The sequence below is a fragment of the Globicephala melas genome, chromosome 7 (assembly GCF_963455315.2).
Source record: "Globicephala melas chromosome 7, mGloMel1.2, whole genome shotgun sequence".
In the NCBI taxonomy this organism is placed as follows: Eukaryota; Metazoa; Chordata; class Mammalia; order Artiodactyla; family Delphinidae; genus Globicephala; species Globicephala melas.
This window is the reverse complement of record NC_083320.1, coordinates 19334920-19361323: the sequence shown is the minus strand read 5'-3', so window position 1 is coordinate 19361323 and position 26404 is coordinate 19334920. Positions and strand designations below refer to the sequence as shown.

The following is a 26404-nucleotide window of genomic DNA, read 5'->3' as shown; positions in this document are numbered from 1 at the left end:
TCAAAGAGTTTTTGTTAAATAAATGTATGAGACTCAGAGGTGGATAGCAAGCAGGTGTTATGAAAGATAAGGACAGCGTTTATGTATTGACACAAAGGATACAACGTTAAAGTGAGAAAAACAGCTCACCCAATTCCACGTATGAGGTGATCCTCTTTTGTTTAATGTATAACCCACTGGTAAGGTAGATGCTCACCATTTACAGGTGTTATCTCTGTGGGGGAGAATTTCAAGGGAAATTTTCTATATTATTTACATTTCTTATAAGGAGCATGTATTATCTGTAGGATAACTAAAGTCAATCAGTATTTCATTTTGAAAAATCAAGGAAGACAAATGCTATTTACGCTGTCCTTTAAGGGATTTCTGCACGTATTCTTTTATTCAACAAATATTGTTTATTACATGAAAAGTTGTGTCTTGCGGATGGAGGTGGACACAAAAGGCACTTGGACCTAAGCCCTGGAAACCTCCCTCTACTTCCTGACACCAAACCAATACTTTCACTGGGCCCACCGCACGCCTTCCTCCTTGCTTGTGCCACAGAGGAGTTGCGTCCCTCAGCCACCACGAAGCCAGTTCGTGCCCTACCATCCATCTCCCCACCGTTCTCTCAGAAGCCTCACACTATTAATTACCATCTTTGCTTTACCTTCAACTTCTTCTCTTTTGCAGCCTACTAGTCCTCAATGAAAACTGCTCAAGTGTCTTCCATATCAATGGAGGGAAGGAAGGAAGGAAGGAAGGAAAGAAGGAAGGGAGGAAGGAAGGGGGGAAGGGAGGGAGGGAGGGAGGAAGGGAAGGAAACACATTCTGGACAGAATGATTTGGGAGCAGGACGAAAGGAGGGAAGAGGAGGAAAAAAGGGGGAAGGAAAGAGACCTCTTGAGTGTATTTTCCATCCTTAACATTCTTAAAGAAATGTGTTAGCTTGACTACAATAAAAAACGTGATAAAGAAAGTAGTATAAAAGCAAGACCATGAGATCAGCAGAGAAGTTGTTCTCTACCACTCTGACCAAGAAAGCTGGTCTAGCCCCAGCACCTGCCTTGAGCTGCCCTCTCTCAACATCAGAACCTGGCTGATCTCTATAGTGGATGACATCTCTCTCCAGTTATCATTCAATCTCTCCTCCCCTACAGCCAGACTTCTAGAAAGACTTGTTGGCTTGCCCTCCCTTTCCTTACCTCCTGTCCACTCCTTAGCTCCACCACTCCGCCAAAACCAGTTCTCCCCATGGACACCTCTCGGTACTGTCTTGGCTTCTCAGGAGGCTTTGACACCACACTCTTGTGCCCATCCTTTCTTGGTATCCTTTGGCAGTGTTTCCTCTCCAGGCTGACCTCTCAGTACTGGGGGCCCCAGCACTCAATCCTGAGACCCTTGCCCTCCTCCCTCTACCCTCTTTCCTAGGCAGTCTCATCCAAGGCAGTGTGTTAATCATTGTACAAACACCAGTGACCTCCAAGAGATATTGGCTTATCACTGTCTCCACTTGGATGTCTCACAGACTCATTCGTTCATCCATTCATTCATTCTATTGAGCACCTACTATTAGGCAGGAACTACACTAGGTACTGGATAAAGAGTGAAGAACAGAATAGGCGTCCTTCATGCCCTTGAGCATTTTAACTTGACAGGTCAACAACTAAGCCCAAGATCTGCCCTCAACCAACATGCTCCCCCATGCTCTCATCTCAATAAATAGCACAATTTCCACCCACCTGCTCAAGGCAGAAATCTGAATATTAGAGCTGACACTTTGCTTTCCCTTATCCTACCTGTGGGGGACACACTCTAAAGTGATAACCCACCTCTACTGAGTTATGCCTTTGTATAATCCCTTCTCCTTAAGGCAGAACCTGTGACATGTTTCTAATCAGTAGAATATGGCCAAGGTGATGAACGTCAGCCTCTTGTTCAGGTTGTCTTATATTGCGAGGGTGACAGGATGTCAATCCCATAATTATAGGACTCCCATTATTATAAGACTCCATCCTGCAGGCTGAAGTGAGAGAGACATCCTTGTTGGCTTTAAAGAATTAAGCTGTCATATTTGTCAAGGAAGTGTGGGGGGCCCTCTGACAGCCAGAAAGAAAATGGGGAGCTCAGTGCTACAGCTGCAAAGAGATGAATTCTGCCAACAATCTGGGGGAGCTTGGAAGTGGATCTTTTCCCAGTTGAATCTCTGATTCACAGCCCCAGTCAGTACTTGGATTGAAGTCTGATGAGATCCTGAGCAGAGGACTCAGTCAAGCTATGCCTGGACTTCTGACCTATAGAAACTGTGAGCTAATAAATGGATGTTATTTTAGGTCGCTAAGTTTCTGATAATTTGTTACTCAGTATAGATAATTAAGGCAGCACCTATTCAATCTATCACCAGAACTTTTTGATTCCTTCACTGAAATAACTCTCAAAAACATCCAATTCTCTCCATCTCCACTACTCCACCCAGAGCAAACTGTCATCATCTCCTACCCAGACAAATAGAATAGCCTCCTGATCTCCCCTGTCACATCTGTCCTTCCTATTAGCACAGGGCCAAGACATGAAAGCATCCCAGGCAAGCGAATGCTTTGGCGTTCCTTCAATTCAACATTTATTCAGCAGAAATGGGAGAAACTATTAATAAAAGTGGTGTGTCTCTCTTTTTATGCCAAAATGAGAGGCTCAATACATGTGATTTTTCTAAAGCAGATAACTTCTTGGGAGGCACATGAAACCACTTAAAATTTAAATAAATCTCTAATTTTCTGTAAATAGCACAACCAATAGCATTATTCATATTTAGACTTTCAGCTGACTATACCTAATGAGAGCTCTTGGCTGACTCACCTCAGGTTTAGAGGTACAGCTTGTATGTGTCTATCACGTTTTTAATTTTGATGAAGAACAATTTATTTTTTCCTCTTGTTGCTTCTGCTTTTAGTGTCAAGTCTAAGAATCCATTGACAAATCTGAGGTTCTAAAGATTCTACCCCTATGTTTTCTTCTAATAGTTTTATAGTTTTGGCATTTATATTTAGGTTGTTGATCCAGTTTAAATTAATTTTTGTATAAGGAGTGAGGTAAGGGTACAACTTCCTTCTTTTGCATGAGGTTATCCAGTTGTCCCAGTACAATCTGTTAAAGAGAGACTCTTCTTTCCCCCATTGAATGGCCTTGGCACCCTTGTCAAAAGTCAGTTGGCCATAAGTGTTGGGTTTATTGCTGAACTCTCAATTCTATGCCACTGGTCTACATATGTCTGCCTTTATGGCAGTGTCACACTGTTTTGATTGCTGTAGCTCTGTAGTAAGTTTTTTCTTTCTTTTCTTTTCTTTTTTTCTTACCATGCTGCATGGTATGTGGAATTTTAGTTCTGCAACCAGGGATCAAACCCATGCCCCCTGCAGTGGAAGCATGGAGTCTTAACCAGTGTACCACCAGGGAAGTCCCATTTTGTAGTAAGTTTTGAAACCAGGAAGTGTGAGTCTCTGATTTTGTTTTGCTTTTTTAAAAACATTGTTTTGGCTATTTAGAGGCCCTTGCAGTTCCCTATAAATTTGAAGATCGGCTTCTCCATTTATGCAAAAAGGCTACTGGAATTTTGTTAGGGATTGCATTGAATCTGTAGGTTGCTTTCGAGAATATTGCCAGCTTAACAATATTAGGTGTTTCAATTCATGAACATGGGATGTCTTTCCACTGATTCAGGTCTTAATTTCTTTTAGCAATGTTTTGTAGTTTTTAGTGTACAAGTCTTTCACCTCCTTGGCTATTCTTATTCCCAGGTAATTTATTCTTTTAGATGCTATTGGAAATAAAGTTTTCTTAATTTCCTTTTCAGATTGTTTACTGCTGATGTATAGAAATGCAACTGATTTCTGTGTATTGATATTGTTCCCTAAAATTTTGCTGAATTCACTTATTAGCTCTAGCTGGTGTGTGTGTGTGTGCGTGTGCGCGCGCGTGTGTGTGTGTGTGTGTGTGTGTGTGTATTCTATGGGATCTTCTTTATATAGAATCATGTCATCCACAAATAGAGATAGTTTAGGGAATTCCCTGGTGGTCCAGTGGCTGGGACTTTGCACTTCCACTGCAGGGAGCACAGGTTTAATCCCTGGTCTGGGAACTAAGATCCCACATGCCGCACAGTGCAGCCAAAAACAAAACAAAACCAAAGCACAAATAGAGATAGTTTAATTCTTGTGTTCCAGTGTGGATGTCTTTTCTTTATTTTTATTGCCTAATTGCTCTGCTAGGACTTCTGGTACAATGCTAAATAGCAATGGTGAAAGCAGATATCTTTGTCTTGTTCCTGATCTGAGGGGGAAAGCTTTTAGTCTTTCATAACTGTGTATGATGTTAGTTGTGGGTTTTTTCATAAATGTCCATTATTGTGTTAAGGAAATTCCCTTTTATTCCTAGTTTTCTGAGTATTTTTATCATTAAAAGGTGCTGTATTTTGTCAAATGCCTTTCCTGCATCTATTGAGATGTTCTTTATTCTTTTCCTTCATTCTCTTAATGTTCTGTATCGCATTGATTGATTGTCTTATTTTGAACCACCCTGCATTCTTGGAATAAATTCCACTTGGTTGTGGTATACAATCCTTTTAACGTGCTCTTGGGTTTGGCTTGCTAGCATTTTGTTGAAGATTTTTGTATCTATACTCATAAAAGATACTGGTCTGTAATTTGCTTTTCTTGTGGTATCTTTGTCTAGCTTTGCTATCAAGGTAATGCTGGCCTCATAGAATGTGTTAGGAAGTTTTCCTTCCTCTTCTGTTTCTTGGAAGAGTTTGGATAGAGTCAGTATTAATTATTCTTTACATGTTTATCAGAATTCACTAGTGAAGCCACCTGGTCCTGGACATTTCTTTCTTGTGAGGTTTTTTTGTTTGTTTGTTTGTATTTGCTGTACGCGGGCCTCTCACTGTTGTGGCCTCTCCAGTTGAGGAGCACAGGCTCCGGACACGCAGGCTCAGCGGCCATGGCTCACGGGCCCAGCCGCTCCGTGGCATGTGGGATCTTCCCAGACCGGGGCACGAACCCGTGTCCCCTGCATCGGCAGGCGGACTCAACCACTGCACCACCAGGGAAGCCCCTCTTGTGAGGTTTTTGATTATTGATTCAATATCTTTACTTGTTAGAAGTCTGTTGGTATTTGCTATTTCTTCTTGAGTGAGTTTTGGTAATTTGTGCATTTCTAAAAAATTTGTTCATTTCATCTAGATTATCTAATTTGTTGGCATACAATTGTTTATAATATTCTCTTATAATCCTTTTCTGTTAGATCTTCATTTTTATTTCTGATTTTAGTTACTTGCATCTTCTCTTTTTTTCTCTTAGTTGAGCTAAAAGTTTGTCAATTTTGTTGGATCTTTTTTAAAAAGAACTTTTCTTTTGGTTTTATTGGTTGTCTCTATTGTTTTTCTATTCTCCATTTAATTTATATATGCTCTAAACTTTATCATTTCCTTCCTTTGCTAGCTTTGGGTTTAGTTTGCTCTTCTTTTCCTAGTTTCTTAAGGTATAAAGTTAGGGTGTTGATCTGTAAATATCCCTCTGAGCACTGCTTTCACTGCATCCCATAAGTTTTGGTATATTATGTTTTCATTTTCATCCATGTCAAAGTATTTTCTAATTTCCCTAGTAATTTCTTCTTTAATGTACTGGTTGTTAAAGAATGTGTTGCTCAATTTCCATGCATTTGTTAATTTTTCAGTTTTCTTCTGTTACTGATTTCTAGTTTCATTCTCCAGTCGTTGAAGAAAATATTTTGTACAATTTTGATCTTTTAAAATTCACTGAGATTTTTTTATGGCCTAACGTATGGTCTATCCTGGAGAATGTTCCACGTACACTTGAGGAGAATGTATTTCTGCTGTTGTTGGATGGGATGTTCTGTACATGTATGTTCAGTTTACTTGATTTATAATGTTCTTCAAGTCCTCTATTTCCTTATTGATCTTCTGTCTAGATATTCAAGCCATTATTTAAAGTGAGATATTGAGGCCAACTCCAACTGTTATTGTAGCATTATCTATTTCTCTCTTTAATTCTGTCAGTATTTGATTCTTATATTTTGGGTGTATATGTTTATAATTACTGTATTTTCTCAATAAATTGATCCTTTTATCAATATACAGCATTCTTCTGTCTCTTGTAACAACTTTTAACTTAAAATCTATTTTGTCTGATGCTAGTATAGCCACCCCAGCTCTCTTGTAGCTACTATTTGCATAGAATATATTTTTCCAATCATTTCAACCTATTTGTGTCTTTGCTTCTAAAGTTTCTTGTAAGCAGCATATAGCTGGATCACAGATTTTTGTACATTCTGCTAATCTCCATCTTTTAATAAATTGACCTTATCCGTTTACGTTTAAAATGATCACTGATAATAAAGGACTTACTTCTACCATTGTGCTATTTGTTTTCTTTGTATCTTAAACTTTTTTCTTTATTTCCTTGAATACACCCTACTTTCGACTGATTTTTCTAGTGTACAGTTTTGATCCCTTCTTCATTTCCTTTTCTATACATTTTTTTAGCTATTATCTTAGTGGTTACCCTGGGGATTACAACTGACATCCTAAATGGACAAAAATCAAGTTTCAATTTATTCCAGCCCCCCAACCCCAAAATGACCTCCATCCTCTGTCTTTACGACTGAAAGCAGCAAATTTCAGGCTGTTTTAGAACAGTCGCTTTCCCTACTTTGGCCATCAGGGTTCAGCAGGATGAAGGTTCAATCAAGAAGCTGTTGTCTTTATTTAAATGAAGTGTCAGGTCCAGTTTTTTATACTTTGATTTTATCATACTTGAAACTAAAATGCAGAACTATCCAGTTCAGTACTGGATACCAGTATTGCATGTCATGTCAACTATCCTGTTGGATACCAATATTGCATGTCAAAACATGACATCTGGAGTCTAAATCCCAGTTCAATGACCAGCCACATATATTACTTTGGATACATTCTTTAGCCTATCAGCATCTCAGTTTCATCATCTATAAAATGAATTAATAGTAGCTCCTACTTCTTAGAGCTGTCACAGGAATTCAAAGAGATACATGTAAAGTTCTTAAAACAGCACCTAGCACAGAATAAATCTTCCACCTGAATGTTAGCTATTACTGTGTTTCCAGCTGTCCATCTCTTGGCACTTCCCCTCTCCAGCTCTACCTCTCTTTATTTACCTGGCTAATTCTTGTTTTAAAAACAATCAGATGTGTTTTAATATCCATCCACTTAAAGTCTGACAATGCCAAGTGCCAGTAAGGACAAGGAGCAATGAGAACCTTCATACATTGCAAGTGGAAGTATAAATTGGTACAGCTATTTTGGAGAGCAATTTGGCAATATCTGGAAAAGTTAAAGGTGTCCATAATCCACATCTCAACAGTTACAATCCTAGGGCTATACTCTAAAGAAACCTTCACACCTGTACACAGGAAATGTGTGCAAGAATGTTCCAAACAGCACTGCTTGTAAGAGAAAAAATACTGGGAAGAACTTTAGTGTCCTTCAACAGGAGAATGGATAAATACCTTGGTAATCATAACATATAATCGTACATTGGAATGCTATATCACAGTTAAAAGAGGTTCACGTAATCATGGGTAAATCTCAAAAACATATTGCTGACTAAAAGAAACAAGTTTCAAAAGGAGATGTACAGTATGACACTTATCGACAAAAAGCTTAAAATCATGCAAATTTGCTACACATTGTTTATGGATACATGCATATGTAGTAAAAGTGTAAAAACATGTGTGGGAAGGATAAACACCAAATGCAAGGTGATGGTTACCTTTGAAGAGGAGGGGGAGGAAGGAGAAAAAGGAATAGAATTGGGTGGGGTTCACAGGAAGTTTCAACTGTATTTCTTTTTTAAAAACCTCTGAAAAAAAAAGAGAAAAAAGCAAAAGCTGTGAAGCAAGTTTAATTATAAAATGTTAAGATTCAAGGAAGCTGGGTGGTGGGACAAAGATATTTGTTCAATCAGTCAGAAGTTTAAAAAAACAAAAGCAAGATGAAGAAATCGGAAGATTGGTTGAAAATCTGTATCCCATTTCCCCACTGGCCCATCCCATTTCCACCCCTTCCTCCATCTCCACCAACAGAGATTCATTTTCTATACACTCAAACCCAGCGGAAGGCAGTGGGGAGGCACAGGGATTATAATGGCATTAAGTGGAAGTGGGCTGGAACTTTAAAAGCATTCTTAAGACTCTGGGAACACTCATAGCCAAGTTTATAAGCCCAAAGCAACTAGAGGATCCTTCTCTGGAGAAAAGACCAATATTGACATATGAGGGCCCTCTATGAAATCTGGCACATCATCAGCGCACCTTAGAGTGAAGTCCATTAATCCAGTGCTTCTCACTACATAATATGCATTTGAATCACCTAGGGATCTTGCTCAGAGGCAGATTCTAAATCTGTAGTTTATGGTGGGACCTGAGATTCTGTGTTTCCAAAAAGCTTCCAGAGGAAGCCAATGCTGCCAGTCCCTTTTAAGTAGTAAGGTGCTTGTCAACACATCTTGCCCACACACTTCAGCCTCCACTCAGCTTTTTGGAGTCTCATCCCTAAATACGAACAGGCTGCTAAAGTAACCAGACTTTTGAGGATGGCCATTAACATAAATGAGAGAGATGAGAAAAGAAAAGAAAGAAACAGAGCAAAGAGCAGTTTAGTTTTTAGAGAAAAACTAAAAACAAACACACTATAGTATCCTCAGAAAGAAGATATTCCTGTCCATAAAACATATAATAGCCTCAGAAAGATAGAAGATATTCCTGTCAATAAAACAAGGATAGAATATGGGAAGGGGAGTTGGGGAAAAAAGGTCTTGGGAATTAAAAATAAGAAAACTGAAATTTAAAATGGTTGAAGATAATGACACGGAAATATCGCAGAAAAATAGAACAAAAACAAACAAACAATGGGTACAGAGTTTCAGTTTTGCAAGATGAAAAGAGTTTTTGAGATTGGTTGCATTACAATGTCAATAAACTTAACACTACTGAACTGTACACTTAAAAATGGTTAAGATGGGCTTCCCTGGTGGCGCAGTGGTTGAGAGTCCGCCTGCTGATGCAGGGGACACGGGTTCGTGCCCCGGTCCGGGAAGATCCCACATGCCGCGAAACGGCTGGGCCCATGAGCCATGGCCGCTGAGCCTGCGCGTCCGGAGCCTGTGCTCCGCAACGGGAGAGGCCACAACAGCGAGTGGCCCGTGTACCGCAAAAAAAAAAAAAAAAAAAAAAAAAAAGGTTAAGATGAGAAATTTTATGTTATGTACATTTACCACAATTAAAAATAAAACAAACAAACCCAAAGAAACAAAAAATAGAAGAAAAAAATGAAAGGATCAATCCAGAAATCTAACTTCTAAATAACATTCCAGAAGGAGAACAAAAAAAAGTGGAGGAGAAGAAATTATCAAGTAAATAATCAAAGAAAATTTCCTCCAAAACTGAAGTACATGAGTTTCCACTCTGAATGAGTGCTCAGTACAAAACAATTAAGAGTCACAGCAAAGCACATCATTATAAAATTTCCAACCAACAGCCTAAAGAGAAAATCCTAATGCTTCCAGAGATGGAGATAGAGAAGATGTAACATACGAAGGATCAGGAATATGAACAGGAATCAGACTTTTTACAATAGCAACCCTGGAAGGTAAAAGAAAATGAATAATACCCTCAAAATTATGATGGAAAATTATTTTCAAACTTGAATTCAATAACCAGCCCAACTATAAATTCAATTACAAATCAAGTATTAGAATAAAATTAAGACATTTTAAAATATGCAAAGATCCCAACAACATATCCCCTATCTCTCTTCCTTACAAGGTTACTAAAGGAGGTGCTTTAGCAAAACAAAGAAGTAAATTAAGAAAGAAGAAGGCATGGGATCCATGAAATGGGCAAAACCAGCCCATGACAGCAACGAAGGAAAATCCCAGAATGACAACTGTATAGCAAGTCTAGAGATCAGTCAGCCCAGATTGAAACAAGAGGAAGGAGGCTCTGGGACAAAGACTCTAGAGAAAAAAATGGAATTTATGCATTTGAGTATATGGAAAATATTGCTAGAGTTTTGGACAGAGTCTTGGAGCACTTGCAGGGGTGGGGGCAGCCAACTGTAGATAATATAGAAAATTGACAAGTGGGGAAAAAAAGGCAATAATTAACTCTAAGAAAAATGGAGGGCTGTATAAGCTAGAAGGCATGGTTGTACTACCTTTATTGGCTCATTAGTAAACAGTATTCGCAAACATAATTTATATGCTGATTATTGGTTTAACTAAAAATAGTTATATAAATGTGGAGGTGGAGAACAGAAGTGATAGACTCATTCATGTTCTTATCTATCACGGCAGGAAGTCAACAAATAACCCTTAAAATTAACAAATCAAGAATTAGTAGTATACACATTTATTTAGATATATGGATCTAATCTGGATGAGTATCTAAAGGAGTTGAGGCTATTGCCTCTAAAGAGTAGGCCAGAGAACTGCTTTCTTCATTACAAGCCTTCTAGTATATGTATATATATTTTAAACTATGTATGCGTATTATTTTAGTTCAATAAACAACGTCAAAATATTAGCATATTATTTGGGGGTATCCGCAATGTCTCGAAGTTTATCCATGGCCGGTAAATAAATCCGTTTTGAAGGGCTCTCTGGGCCTCGATGACAAGAGCTAGTTTTTTGCTCATTTTCTGCATTCCCCATCCCCCGCTTTCCTGGGAGCACTTAGCATAAAATAAATCAATACATGTAAAAATAACTCAAGTTTGTCAGATCCTCCCTGGAGAAGGAAAAATACAAAACAAGGCACACAGGCAGAAGGTACAGACGCAGCACAAAAATGAGTTCATTTCCCACATGAAGTTGAGTAAAAAAAGTATGTCTCTGGCAGAGGTACTGGAAGGTAAGGGTTTCAGAGGCAGAGAAAATCATGTTCGGGGCACCTTGGAGGCAGCTCCCGGCAGAGAAATGGAGGCATGACAGGAAACCAGGTAGGCTTATGCACTTCGGTGACTTCTCATTCCTTTCCTTCCTTGCCCTTTTAACACTCTGTAGTTACATAAATTGAGTTTGTGGTCCGTTTCCTTTACCAGACTATGAGCTCCACGAGGGGGGGACCTCATCTGTTTCACGCGCCACTGTATCCCCAGCGCAGAGCAGGAGCCCGTTAAACATCTGTGGAAGAAATGAATGCACGATGGTGCCGCCGGACAGCCATTAGTGTGGCATGAGGAAGGGTCACACCGACAGCAAACAAACTGAGAGCAAAGAAGCCGGCTGGGAGATGACAAGGGCGAGCTTCTTGTAGGGTCTCTGAAAGTACAAGACGGGAAGAGTGGAAGTAAACCTTTGGGGAGTGCGGGAGGGAGACGGCGGACAGTGAGGCAGGCCTCGGGGAAGGACAGCAGGGTAGGAAACACACTAACCACAGCCAGTTGTAGCGTCTACGGGAAAGTGGAGTTGGAACTAGCGGCACCGCACATGCGCATGCGCGGCCTCCGCCCCCGCCCGGCGCGCCTGCGTGCGCGTGCACGAGGGGTCGGAGCGGAAATGGCCCCGCGGGGCCGCGCGTCCGGGCAGCGAGCGGAAGTGGGTGTGAGAGCGGAAGTGGCCGGCTAGAGCCGGGGGCTGGGCGGGGACCGGGCTCGTCAGTGAGGCGGCAGCGGCGGCGGCGGCGGCTTGGCAGGCGGGTTCAGGCTTCGGGGGCCAGGTCGGTCGGGTGGGTGGGTAGGTGTCTCCACAGTGAGTGCGTGCGCGGGCCAGCGCGCGCGCGTTCCCTTACCCCCACCCCGATCCCTTTCCCCTTCTCCCCTAACCTCCTACCCCACCCAGCTCCCCTCCTCAGGGGGCAGCAGGGCCGCTCCCTCCGTCCTTTCCTCCTTTACCCACCCTCACCCGCCCTTGTTTCTCCTTCCCCTGCCCGGGGCAGCCGCCGCCATGATCCTGCTGGAGGTGAACAACCGCATCATCGAGGAGACGCTCGCGCTCAAGTTCGAGAACGCGGCCGCCGGGTGAGCGCGCGCTGGGGGCCGGGGGCTGGTGGGTGGCGGGGGAGGCAGAGTTGACCCCTGCTAATCGTTCAGCCCCCCCAGACATGGAGGAGGGAGGTGGGAGACCTGGCAGGGTGTGGGGACTGCCCAGGCGGTGTAGACGTGGGCGGTGATTGGGCGCGGTGGGGTGAGGGGCAGAGATGCGTGGGGAGAGGCTCAGAGGAGGGATGCGGAAGCAGTGAGTGGACAGGAGAGCGCGTGCCAAAGTGCAGGAGACCTGTGGGACGTGAGGGTAGCTTGGGCCAGAACTCTCGCTGGAGGATCCCATTGCCCGCTGGAGCGAGCAGGGGACCACTTCCCTCTGTATTCCCCGTCATTGTTCAGAACCCGGAGAGAGCCCATTTGGGATTGGGTTGGAAGGAGTTTTCAGGAATTCCCAGGACTGGAGGAGGAAAGAAGATGCAGGCCCAGATCACCACCAATCTTCTCGCTCCCCACCCCCCACCTCGTCTAAGGGAGCGGGAGGGAAGACTGAAGGCAGGCCCAGCCTTGCAGCCGGAAAACCCGATGATCTCTCTAGTTTACCTTCCCTGAACCCAGCTGTGAGAGACACTGGCCATTTTGTTACATTTCTCAAACAAAGTTAGTCGTCCCCCACATCCACAGCCCTTTCTTATCGCTCTTCTGAGGTTCTAATAATCCTTTCCTCACCCGCTGTCCTCTATCTGGTTGTTTATCTTTTAAATTCTTATACCATACCCCTGGTCTGTGATTTCTTCTGCAGTAATTCTGGCCTAGATACACAGTTAAAAGCCTCCAGAGTCTGTTAAGTTCTTAGATGAAACCTGTTTTTAGCCATTGGCTTTTTTAAAAGTGGGCTTTAGGACATGTTTCAAAGGCACCCTTCTCTGTCAAACACAAGAATCAGTAGAAGACAACCTCTTCCCCCAAAGCTGCTTTGCTTTTGTAATATATTTAAACCAAGGAGTTGGTTTTAGCTTCTAATTTCTGGTGGCTTGTGGCCAGTCCCTTTGCCTCATTTCCCCATCTGTGAGGATGGGGCTTCACATCTTGCTTACACAGTTGAGGAAATAAGTGCAAACCGTTTCTGGTGAACTGGGAACTAATAAAAAGAGCAAGTGCTTGGAGAGCCACGGATGGAAGAGGATTGGTGGAGGGGAAATTCTAAGTGGACATAATGAACTTGTGGCTTGGAGGCATTAAAAAAAATACTTATAACCCACTGCTTAAATTGAATATATTGTCTATCTCTTTTATAAGGCCACAGATTTTATCTGTAAAGCAAAGCACAACGTTTCTTGAAGTAACACTTACAGTGAGCAGTAGCTACTGTTTCCTGCCAGGGACTGCAGTTGCTTATATTTTAGACTAACTTGCTTCGTGTCTTCAGCCTCACTTACCAGTTGCTTTGCATTTTAAATGTTCAAAGGAATCAGCTCAGTGGCTTATTTTGGGTGATTGCTCTGTCCTTTTTTGAGCAGTGTAGCACATAGGAGGAAGTTAAATTAACTTCTGCATTTTCACAGCTGATCTCAAGTGAATTCTCAAGTTTAGACTAGCAAAAAATGAGACCTGGGTGGTTATAAGCTGATCTACAAGATAAATGCCTGTGCATTTCAAGTAGAAGCATGCCTTGTGGTGTAGGAGTACCTTCACAACTACTTGTTTGTTAATAACTTGTGATTCTGAAATGTAGCCCATAACTCAGAGCTTCAGCTCTTCTGCTTTTAGAACATTACTCTTAAAAAGAGCTACTAACCATTTCAGTGGGAGTAAAGTAGGCACTCAAGTCTGGAAGGCATGAGTTAGAACTTCTGGGACTTTTTTTTACAAAGTATATGTTGTAGCGATGTTGAATATTGGGGCAGGGCAGCAAGCTTTGTCTTTTCTTCTGGCTCTTCTTCCCTTTGAGGTGTGTCTTTAAGTAAATGGGCTCAAAACGTATTCTGCTGTAAAGCACTTTGAAAACCTTTGAAAAGAGACTATGATATTCAGCCTAGGAGGTAGGGCTTTCCTGGGATTGCAAATGTAACACCTAGCAGAAGCCTGTTTCTAGACGGAGTGTGAATTTCCAGGCATACCAGTAAGGTGAGGCAGCAGTAGAGTAGTTAAGAATTTATCAAGGTGCATGCCTAGCCAGAGCTTCCAGAGAAGGGTGACTAGTGTGATAATCATAAACGTTGGTAGGCTTCTCCCAGTGCTCAGCACCAGGCAGGAACAGGAAAGGGGGACCTTTCTGAGAGCATTGGCAAAGTTACAGAGGACCAAAGGGGTGACACGTGTTGGGGTGGAGATCAGAGAAAGATTAAAGAAAGGCAGTAGTGCTGAGGAGAAACCCTGGGGATTTGAAAGGCTTGGCCCTTGTGGGAACATGCTGGGAGAGGTCAGCTCCACCCTGCTTTACACTTCTCAACAAACCAGTTGGGGAAATTAGGTTCTGAGCAGCCTTCCCCAGAGTGAATCTTCCATCTCCACGATGTCCAATAATGATAGCCAGTAACAACATGTGGCTAGTTTAAGTTTAAATAAAAATTAATTAAAGTGAATTAAAATTAAGTTTCTCAGTCACACTAGCCACAGTTCTAGGGTTGAGTTGCCACATGTGGCTAGGAGCAGCGGTATTTGGGTAGCAGAGATGTAGAACATTTCCATTATTGCAGAAAGCCTGCATTTGGAAATGTAGCACTGTTCCAGCTACTAAGAACATAAGCATGAGATAGATAGTCTTAAAAATAGTTCTGTCGTATATACTTTAGAATACTATTAGAGTAATTTTACTTTTGAAGTTGATCTTATTTTAAACGCCTCTCAGAGCATGGTAATGGATTTATGACAGGTCCTTCTCTATGGGCCTCTCATAATGTACCCATGCGAGAGTAAATTGCAGCCTCGAACCATTGCCCAGCCTCCTTACCTGTGGACTGTGAGCACTGAAGGGTGTTGTACAGTATGAAACAGAAGAGAGTGATGCCTCTCATATCATCCTGCTGGGTCTTCTTGCCTGTGACATCCTACTGAAAGTCTAAATTTCCTTCAAATAAAGCAATTCTGTCATCTGAATTGTTTAAGAATACATTTGGGGACTTCCCTGGTGGCACAGTGGTTAAGAATCCACCTGCCAATGCAGGGAACGTGAGTTCAAGCCCTGGTCCAGGAAGATCCCACATGCCGCGGAGCAACTAAGCCCGTGTGCCACAACTACTGAGCCTGCGTGCCACAACTACTGAAGCCCACGTGCCTAGAGCCTGTGCTCCACAGCAAGCGAAGCCACCACAGTGAGAAGCCCGCGCACCGCAACAAAGAGTAGCCCCCGCTCGCTGCAATTAGAGAAAGCCCACGTGCAGCAGCGAAGACCCAACACAGCCAAAAATAAATAAACTAAAAAAAAAAAAAAAAGAATACATTTGGTCACGACACCCTTTTAATTTGGAGGCAGTTCTGACAAAGCCTAAGATTCATTCCAAACGATTTACCGTTTTTTTTTTTTTCTACCGCCCTATTGGGAAGGTGGCTTATTGGAATGATTTCTGTATCCTCACAGAATGATAGTTATTGGTAAATTGTCTTCCCAACAGCCTCCAAGCTAAGAGACTGACTGATTAAGAAGCTATTTTGAACACTGCAGATAACCTCATGTGCAGGTCTTGTCAACAGCATTTTGTTTTTGTTTTTTTTAATCATTTAGGAAGTATTACCCAGGCCCCCAATTAAAGCAGAAGTAATCTGGCAAATTAATTTAATTCTTTTGTTAGTATATACACACCAAGAACCTTTACAGCCTCAGAAACTAGGCTTGTCGGCTTAGCTAGAGTCCAAAATTGAGGAAATGCTGTCAGATGCAAATTGCTGTTGATTTTAAGTGCATGCTGGCTCCTTGCCACAGCTGTGCATATTGTGGGGAGCTGTGGTTCTATAAGGGGGAGTGAAGCTCAGTAAGCAGGCTGTGCCAGTTGGGGTGGGCGAGGACTGTGGGAGGAGAAATTTGAGAAAGGAATAAATTAAATCTTGCTGATACCTTGTTCTCATCCCAGATATGCTGCATATGTCCTCAGAGAGACATACTGGTTTGAAGTGATTTGGAATTAGGACATTGTTTAAGCATTTAGAAGAAATTGGATGTAGTGGCTGACTTGCTGAGACGATCTAGTTGGTCTTTTTACAGGTCACTGTAGTTAAACACTGCTGCCCACCCTCTGGCTGCCTTGGGACCACTTTGGGCATAAAGCCCCAGAGCTGCACTCCCTACGTGTGTACCAAACCTGTGACTCCTTAGGGGCAGGGCCTGTGGTTTCATCATCTTTGTTTTCCCAGCATTCTCACTGTGTGTATAGTCAGCTTAATAAGTGTTTCCTTGAAGCAATGGATGAAGCCAGATAGAATGGTTCTTAGTTTCTTTAGCAGTTTATCACTTTTCTGACATTGTGTGAATGAGCTTTTAGACCCTCTTTGTTCTTATTTTGAGACGTGGCTTAACAGAGAGTAGGACCACCCACTTCTTACCTAACATGATCCATTTTTCTAGGCTTTGCTCAAAAAGGAGGATGGGAGCCTTAGAGAGGACTTAAAGGAGAGTAATCAAAAACTTTATGGTGAGATGATGAGCAGAATTCAATAATTCCTCTAATTCAGCTTATGGAAGGGATAACTAGAAGAGGGACACAAATGCACAACGGGGAACTGGATGCATTCGGGAGTAAAAACTCCAAAACCCTTAGTGAAGAAAGAGGATTGGACAATAACAGTTGCCAGGAGTTCTTTATTGACTGATTAGTGAAATTCTAGAAGCTTCCTTAGAAAAAGGATAAAAGGAAATTTTTTTCTAAAGGATTTTAAGAATGGCTCTTGAAACCCATCTGAATGAATTGAATATGTTTTAGTGTCTTGTACTGTCCAGTCAGTAACCCTGAGGGCTTATCCAGGGGGCTTTATTCTAGGATTCCAGACATTACAACAGTCTGACAGTAATATGGTTCTGTTTCTCCTTGTTGTGCTGACCAATTCCTGATACTGGGAGTTAACCACACTCCCAAAACCTCTCTCAACCATGACTCCAAAGTCTGATCTCTGATTCTACCTAGAAGAAAAACTAATTCATTGATCACCTTCTATGAACCAGGCACTTTACTATAAGCTTTAACGTGGTTTTGTTCCATTTCAGAGTGTGCCTGGGTGACAGCAGTTCCAATAATACAGTTGACAAAACTGGGGCTCTTGGAGAGGGGGTAGACGTATATATTAAGCATTGTACAGGCACCCTTCTCCAGTGACTCCTGGTATGTCACACACAGAACATGACCATACCTGTGGCACATCTGGGTAAATGGTCTAGCCTAGAGATCCTGCCTCTGGGCTGCCCTAAGGGCTGTGGGGATCATTATCTCAGCATATCTATAACTTAGTCACAAGACCCTGATTGGGAAACTTTGCTGTCCACATAGCATCTCGGTTAGTCTTCACAACAACCTTGTGTGGTAGATGCTTTTAATCTCCGTTTTCTAGAAAAGGAATTTTAGGCTCGCAGACGTTTGAGTAACATTGCCTGTGGTTACATAGCCAGTAAGGGACAGAACTTGAGGTGAAGAGTCAACTCTGAAAGACATGCTTTTTCTGTGATTAAACTCACCCGCAGCATCTGAAACTTTAGCAGACAGTGGAACAGAAAATAACGATTTACCCTTTTGGCCTATTAAATGGTACACTTTCTCCCAGACCAATCTTACTCCCTTCTAGCTCCATGATTTTAAACCACAAAAGTAAATAAGAAACACCTGGTCTTGGAATTGAGTCATGGCCCTGTCCTGGTGTATTTCCCGCTCTGTGCAGTCTCCATGTTGGGGCACAGAGTTCTCAGACCTCTGACTCCCAGCTGATGCCTCAGGAGGACTCCTTTGGCCCAGTGCTCTCCTCAGCAGCCTGCCTCTCTCCTCTACAACCTTTATGCAGCCATAAATAGTAAGCTAAAATATTAATGGCAGTGATTTGACAAATATTCCCAAGTCAAGCAGCAAACCACGTAGTATAGATCTTAGAGACTTCTCCCAGTGGGGAGCTGTGCTCAGGGAACTTTACGGCTTAGAGAAATGCAGAATTTCTGAGTCAAAATGTTGGAACTCTAAGGTTTTTTATCTATACTTGATTTTTCTCGGTCTGTTGATGAAGTGAGAAAGTGAGGAACTCAGTCCTTCCTTGGCTGAATTAAAGCCTAAAGGTTAAAAAAAAACAAACAAAAAAACAAAACCAGCCGCCTACTAAGTGATACAATGTGGCCTTTTATAAGCCTCCACCCTGCCTCTTTGGCACAGCCAGCCTTCCTCTGGAAAATGTGCTTCAGTGCTTCCTCCCGTTGTGCAGCCTCTTAATATTTCACTCAAGCGGGCCGTAGATTAACGTGTCTACTTCTTCCTTGGCTCCTGTTTTCTAGAAGAGAAAAATGGTGGTTGGCCAGTCATTGCCTTAGTCTCCAGGCTACAATTTCAAATGAAAGATCAGAAACAACTTAAATTTTTATACAGTTCTTTTCATCATATTCCGAACTCACTGCTTGTCCATAAACCCACTTGATGCTTCGATTCTCAGACACCCAAAATACTTTATCTAAGTCACATATGGATGGATGGCTTTGAAGAAGCAGAGTGGAACTTTGTATGTTATTTGTATAGGCTGATTTTACAGCAGGGCTAACATATGCTTAGGAGAGGCCAGTTTCCTTGAAAGGCATTGTTTAGCTCTGCTGCAGCTTTTTAACAGTCATAAACCACGTTATCTATTCCATTATTTCCCAGCAACTCTGGAGGGTAACTCAGTCTTTGTTCCTTTTACAGGTGAGGGAGCGGAGATAGTAAAAGAGATACGCACTTGATCGTGAGGTCTTGAGCAAGCTAGGCAAGAATAAATATGAAAATGTGTATATCTTGTCTGCTGGCCCATAAAACAAAGTGGAATCATTTGAGTTTTAGGGTGTTAGCTGATAAAACTGTAGAGTCTTCATTCGATTCCTACCATTGGGCTTTGAGGAAAAGTGAGGAAAGCATGTGAAGTAGCTTTTCACTGGAGGTTAATTGACTTATTGTTTATAGCTAGGATATATGTCATGCTTTCTAGGTAATAACTCAGCAGCATTTATCACATAGAAGTCCATGTTCCAGGCTCATCTGGGAATCGCCCAGAAGGTGTTAGACTGTCTTTGCCTTCCAGGATAAGTTCTTCTGTGTCTGTTCTCTTGTTTTATCTTTAGCAGTTGTGAGAGGTAGGTAGGATCATTTGTGTTCTCCCATTTCATAGATGAATAGGCAAGAAAAAGAAGGTGTGTAGTGTTAATTTGTCTGAAAACATGGTCCTGGAGAAAAGGCTGAAGTTGGAAAACAGGTGTCTTAACTGTTCTCAGTGATTTCGCAGTGTTATTTTGTGCTACACTTTATGGACGTACACACTGGAATTTAAAAACAAAACCAAAAAAACTAGGGTGGAACCAAAGAGGGCTTCACTAAGGAGAGTGGTGAGAACTTCGCTCATGTAAGGGAGAGGGAAAGATGTGTAGGAAGACAGATTGTCTTCGAAATGGAATAGAACTGTATCGTTTATAGCCTGAAATCATCCTTTCACTTTAAGTAAATTTAAACCATTCTATGCTCTGTTTAGCAGTTTTCCTGCTGAGTGTGCTACCTCTACTGAGTATGTTCCGTGGGGGAGGGATTGACCAAAAGAGGGCATTTTGTGGGTCACATATACAAACGTCTATCATGGTCTTAAGGAGTTGAGAATTGAAGGTGAGCACAACCACAGCAGAGATTCCAGCTGCAAAACAAAAGCTTTATCTGTCCTGCTTCCTTTTTTCAGTCCTCCACCCTGATAACTACAGAGGTTTAGATGCATAAGAAAATGAATTGTGTACCTGGATCAATGGTAAGTATAAGATTTTTACAGGATGGTCCGATCTTAAATAAAGCTCAGGAGCCTTTTGCAAGTCCCCCTGAAGGCAAACAGCAATATAGTTATATTGTTTTTTGGCTGTACCATGCGGCACGCAGAATGTTAGTTCCCTGACCAGGGATCGAACTCGTGCCCCCTGCATTGGAAGTGTGGCGTCTTAACCACTGGACCACCAGGGAAGTCCCAGCAATATAGTTATCTTAACTAAAGGACTTGTTTTGTTTTGCAGAAACAAACCAGAAGCTGTAGAAGTAACATTTGCAGGTAAGTGCCTTTATCTCACCTACTAAGAAGAAGGCACAATATAAAAAATAGAAAATAAAATTCTTCCTAAAATAAGCTTTTTAGGGCTACTATCTTGATTGTCTTTGTGTGTGGAGGGGGGGGGGGTCTTTATTTTAGATGATTATTCCATGGATTTAGTGAGCTATATAAAGTTACCTGCTGATATCTTAGAAGTTTGGGTTTAATTTTGTGGTACAAACTAAGGTTTTTTAAATTTGGAAATATTTTGTTATTATCTTTAACCATCATCTTAGTTTGCCTAGCACTAGAGGAGTGGGGAATTACAAAAGTGCTAGAGACCTGTTCCACAAGTCAGAGAGAGATGTTGCTGCTTTCTTTTCCTAGAAAGAATTAGGTATTGATACTACTCACTTGCTGTGTGAACTTTGAGGAGTTGGATAGTTATGCTCTGTAGAAATGAGGGTACTTGGCTAGATGATCTTGGAACACTTTTTGCAGCTCTGAAGTGCTGTGACTTGGAGGCCAGGCACCATCCCCTTCCCCTCATACTAACTAGCAATGCCAGATCTCCCTAAAGTAATTACACTCAGCACCTGGTTTCAGGAACTACAAGAGAGGGGAGGCCTGTGGAGTACAGAAACTTAAGGGATAACCAAATGCAGTGTGTGGGCTTGTTTGGATCCTAATTCAAATAAGACAAAAAAAATTTTTTTTTTGAAGCTGAAGTCTTCTTTATTGACAGAATCAACAGAACATGCGTGGCAAAGGTGGCCACAACGTCCCAACACAGCACATTCTGAAATTCAAATTAGACTTATTTAAATGTGGCTCCATTTGATTCCTTCAACTTGGTACTATGATGATTATCTGTGCACAGGGATTCTATATTGAAAAAACCTCACTAACATCACCACTGTCACTCAGTTTTTGGAGACTAACAGCTTGGTCCAAATTTTTAAAAAGGTAATAGGCTAAAAGACAAAAAAAAAAAGTCAGCTAAGCTATCAGGCCTAATCAAGAATGGCTTAATATTATTCATTCTCTTCTTTGAACGTTTTACATAAGTAAGACAACAATATTTTTTTTTTAAATTCTTGAGACAATATTTCAGTGCTTGACTGGATATTTGATATTAATAAATTTTTTTTTTAATTTAGGCATGACAGTGGAATTGGGGTTATTTTCTTTTCTTTTCAACTGTCTTCTTTACCTTTTAGAGGTGTATTCTGAAATATTTATGGATGAAGTGACGTATGCAATTTGCTTCAGAATAAATCATTGGGAAGGGGTGTGTCTGAGTGAAACAAGATTGGCCATATGTTGATAATTGTTGAAGCCATGATGAGAATAGGGGTTTGTTATAAATTATATTTTATACATGTTTAAAATACATCACAATAAAGATGTTTTTTCAAATTCTTTCAGCACCAAGCTGTGATTAAAGTAAAAATAGCTTTGTAATTTTAGAAAAGAGCAAAGAGATAGGTACTCTCTAATTCTATCTCAGTGTTTCTGCTGACTTTCCACATGGATTTAAAATAAATGCAGTTTTACTTATATGCCTACTTGTAAGGGAGACTTCCTTGTGGCCTGCAACATGTAGGCAGGTACTTTGAGATATTATTCCCTATTCCCAACTTAAGCAACCTTATTTGCTTTTCCTTGCAGATTTTGATGGAGTCCTCTATCATATTTCAAATCCTAATGGAGACAAAACAAAAGTAATGGTCAGTATTTCTTTGAAATTCTACAAGGAACTTCAGGCACATGGTGCTGATGAGGTAAGTTCCACATCACTTTTCCTTGGGACTCTTTTTTCCTTCTCACCTTTTCTTGGTAGCTTGCCACTCCTAGAAGATCCACGGCACTGAGTCATCCCTACTGGCACGGGCCACTCTGGTTGGCTTGCTCACCTAACCAGGGGCTCTTGACTCTGTTTCCCATAGTCGTAAAGAATGGTGTTTCCCAGAAAGAGTTTTGGTTCTTTGCTTGCCTGCTTTTTACTCTGAAGAAATAAAGATGTTCTCTAACCAATGAAATCAAAAACAGCTTTAGTTCTCAAAAAATGGAGCAAAGAATACTTTTCCTTGACCAATACAAAAATAACTATCACAAGACTGAGATGGGTTCTGTTCTATTTCTGTTACATTGTGAAGTAGGTATATAACCTCTGACCTGTTTCAAGTTTACAATCTTAATTTCTTATTTTGGAAATTTAGGCACAAATCTGCCCTTTCAATTTTTAAATTTAATGCTCTTTAGAGCTGGCCTCTTTAAGTATCTGCTCTTCTTTATGACTACCTTAGGGGAAATAAGAAAGGGTGTCCATGCATTTTGAAACTCTGATGGCCATGCTTTATTCACTGGCTTCTTTCAATGGGTTTGGTTCCTGTTGAACTATGTTTGCTCTGGGGAGAGCCATTTATGGAAGAAAGAAAATGCTGTTACACCAGTGTGTGCACGTTGTGGTTGGGTCTCAAAGCAGGAAGTATGACTCAGTTCCTGAATCAGTTTTCAAATATCTTTTAGTTTTAACAAAGTAGGTTCTCCTTAATCTGGTGAATGAAGATACAGTCTGGTGAATGAAATCAGATATATTTTCTTTCTGATTAAGAGTAGTAGCTTTTGACTTCTTTAAAATTTATGTAATGAAAAAGGCTGTTTGCAAAAGAGTATAATCAAAATCTTAACAATAAAAATTAAAATTGATGTTAACCATGAAGAATACCAAGAGCCGTACACCGTCACTTCCCTTCCTTCTTCATATGTGATTGGTTTGCCCTGTAAGTTCAAGGGTAGAGCTAAAACCTTTTCTGATTTGCCTCATAAATTCAAGGGAAGAAGGATGGTTTAGAGAATTTGTATTCAGGGTTATTTTACCCGAAAAGGAAGAGCTTCAGGAGAAAGACCTAGTCTTTTAAAGCATTTGAAAGATTATTAATTATATAAGTGACACTGGCTGACTCTTTACCAGATGAAGAGCAAGGGGAAACAAATGGCGTTGAGCTGGCCGGGCATTAGATGAAGTAGAAGACAACTACCTGGAAAGAACTGCTGAACATTTGAACAAACAACTAAAAAATTGTGTGATCATTCTCCCTAGATAGTCCTCTCTCTTTAAAGATATAGGTGCAATAAGAACAATCCTTGGGAGGGAGAGAAAGTGTTAAGCTAGATTTCTTAAATCTCCTTTCCAATCTGTGCTTTCCTTATGGTAGAACTCCAGAACACTTTGCTATTCTCGTAGGTACCACAAGGGTCAAAGAAACAGCCCCACCCACTCAAGTGGGTGGAGTACGTAACATTGGCAGTGTTGGGGCAGAGTGCACAGTAAATGGCTCCCTGGGTTGGTTAAACAGTGACCAGCCTGGGATAACCACAGGAAGCTTGTTACTTTGTCACAGGCCCTTTTTCAAAGCAGAAAGCCTCAGCTGCTGGGGTGGGAAGGTCTGAACTTCTGGTGGCCTGTTAAAGAGGGGGCACAAATTGAAAAGTGAATCATGGTTAAAAGTGCAAGTGAAGTCAGCAGGGAAGCGCTGGCTGGTTTTGCCAAGAGGAGGGCGCAAAGGAGTTGAATGTGGTGTAATTTTGGCTCTAAAAACCTCTTAGATCTCAGAGTATTAATTTGGTAACTTGGAATTAAACTAAATCTTAGGTGCTGTGGTTTCTCCCACATTTGATTTTCCCTTCCTCCAAGTACACACAGTACAGAATTGTAGCTAGTTAAAATTGTTAATGGGATATGTGTGTTACTTTATTTTTCCCCCAGACAGTTAAGGAGAAGTGGTATATGGGACACCTGAAGGTCAACAGACTCTATGACCTTGAACTTCTCCCTTTAGTTCCTCTTCTGTAAAAGAGATACCTTACAGTGGCTGTATGGTCACCAAATAGGAACTACATGTGACATTACTTATCTTTTACCTTTATACAAAAAGTGTGGTCACTGATTCATGCAGTGAGGTCCACCCTAGTATCCAAGTTTTGCATGTTGAGAATTTCTTCCAGCTATAGGATAATGATTGATATGTGGAATACTAAAGAATATTTAAGAATGGGGGGAAAGAACCTACCATGTGATAATTTTTTTAAATGGGACGTGAAATAAATGGTTTGCTCCTGGTTTGTTTGTTGTGTTTGTTTTAAATAACCTAGAGAGTACATTGAAAATAAGGTTAGAAGAAAAGCATCGACATTTGCTCAGATCTATTATGAGGCCCCGGATGTCAGAGATGGGCAATGAGACCACAGGAGTGAACGAGACAGAGGCCCTGCTCACATGGACCTCCACTCTAGTGCTGCCTGTGTTCGCAGTGCGTTTCGCTGGCTAGTGGGATCCTTTAAAACACACATGCCACTCTTACAATTAAAACAAGTTTGTACCCTTGTTCATTTTTAACTTGGTAACTTGTCTTGGATTCAGTACCTCTTTTTTTGATAGCCCAGAAAATGCAAGAGAATCATTAGTGTGTTTGTGGTGGCATAGAGTTAGAAATTGGATGCCTAGAGACAAAACCCTACAGCCTGTTATACTACTGAGGGTTAATATATTGGCCTCAGTTCTACCTTCCTGTAAAATAGTGATGACACCTTGCCTCCCTAAGTGTAAGGTTTTAAGGAGACATAGTAATAAGCCCTGTCTGTGTTTTGCCTCTTAAACATATAAAGACTACTAAATACTGAGAGGTTATTAAATTCTAGTGACTTTAATATTTTTTTTTCTCTCTTCAAATAACTGCCTTTCTTCCGCTTAATATGTCCCATATAACGTTTAAGTCAGAACTGTTCCTTCCCGAATAAAAAGTTTGTTTCTTAAACCATGTCAGCCTAGGAGCAGTTTCTACCAGGGAGAGCAGTCATACCGGCAGAGAAAAAATAAGAAGGTGTAAAAGGGGCTCTTGTTTTATCATTTACTCCAAAAAGCTGGGAAGTAGCCAGCTGTTTGTTGGTTTTGAGAAAAAGACATTTAGAGAGTACAAGCTTCTGTGGACCCACCGCATAAATAACTGGCTAAGATTCAGTTATCCATTGCTTTTTGTCTTGTAAAAAAGATGATGGTGAGCTAAATAATTTTAAAGCATACAAGATAAGCAAGCTAACTGGAATCAGTTCCCGACAGTTCTGGTTGTATCTCGTCATGTAACAGGTGTGACTGAGTCCTAAAAGAGTAAAGGGTGAACCTTGATTGAAACACAGATCCTAGACCAACCATTTGGAGTTAATTGCAGTTCTGTGAGTGATTTGCTTGGTAACTCAGATAAATCTGCTTCCCCCTCTATCCAGTTTCTCATTCGCCATTTGAAACTTAGGAAGAACGCTGGCTTAGGAAAAGCTTAGCCAGCACAGTGCTTTGAAAATAATGAAATTATCATGGACTTTGAATTAACCTATTTGTTTTTGTGTTTTCTAGTTATTAAAGAGAGTGTACGGGAGTTTTTTGGTAAATCCAGAATCAGGTATGTAGTAATGTGAGCAGCTGTGGGATGACATAGAAAGAGACCTGTCCTTTTTTGTGCTATGCTTTTTTTAGCCAAAGGATTTCGTTTAAATGTTAATTCATCTTACAAATATTTTTGCATTAGTTCAGTTCCCACTTCAACTCTTTCCATAAAAATAGCTTTTAAGGGGTTTGCATTGTCCAGTAATGGTACACATTATTGTTATAGTCACACAGAGAATTGACGTATGCCATTTTTAACATTTACTGGCTAAGGCCTAATGACTCTCGCTTAATGTTTCAGCCAGAGGGCCACCTTTGTTTGCCCATGATGATTAAAATGCCTTTTGAGAAGACTAAGCAAACATTGAGTCTCCCTCCCAGCCCCTAGTAACGTTTGTACACTGTACATTTGGAGAAGGAAAAGCAATATTCACAACTATTCTCACATTTTCAAGTAACAAAAATTTCAGCCCCTTTCATCTGTTCTGATCAGTGATCTCTGCCTCCTTCATGGCCAGAGGTATTGGAAACACCATGGCCATCCTTGATTAGAACAGCTATGTTACACAGCTTTAAAGGAAGTTTAAAGTAGAAAAAAATAAACAGTATTTTTATCCCTATGATTAAGTGGTAGTTTCAAATTCTGAGGTGTCTAGCCGGGGCCGCATAGTCAGGACCAAGTTGTAAGACTGTTTGAACATAATATTTGTTACTCAAATCCTGTGACTGTGGTACCT

At 41.0% G+C, this 26404-nt stretch overlaps 1 protein-coding gene and 1 non-coding gene across 3 annotated transcripts in view; both read left to right on the top strand.

Moving 5' to 3' along the window:
- Positions 1-11624: 11624 nt before the first annotated feature.
- The window catches only part of ARPC2 (actin related protein 2/3 complex subunit 2), a 29595-nt gene continuing 14815 nt past the window's right edge, over positions 11625-26404 (top strand). Inside the window, exons 1-5 of one of the 2 annotated variants that reach the window (XM_030851084.2) lie at positions 11625-11751; positions 11971-12052; positions 20211-20245; positions 21896-22008; positions 25638-25683. In XM_030851084.2, the coding sequence (XP_030706944.1) occupies positions 11979-12052; positions 20211-20245; positions 21896-22008; positions 25638-25683 (268 nt within the window). In that variant the 5' untranslated portion in view covers positions 11625-11751; positions 11971-11978. Of the gene's footprint in view, positions 11769-11970; positions 12053-20210; positions 20246-21895; positions 22009-25637; positions 25684-26404 lie in introns of both variants that reach the window. The other variant, XM_060301865.2, reaches the window with a different exon arrangement.
- Positions 14866-15002, top strand: LOC115853009 (small nucleolar RNA SNORA42/SNORA80 family). The gene has a single exon (XR_004039357.1). It is a non-coding gene; the product is annotated as a small nucleolar RNA SNORA42/SNORA80 family (small nucleolar RNA).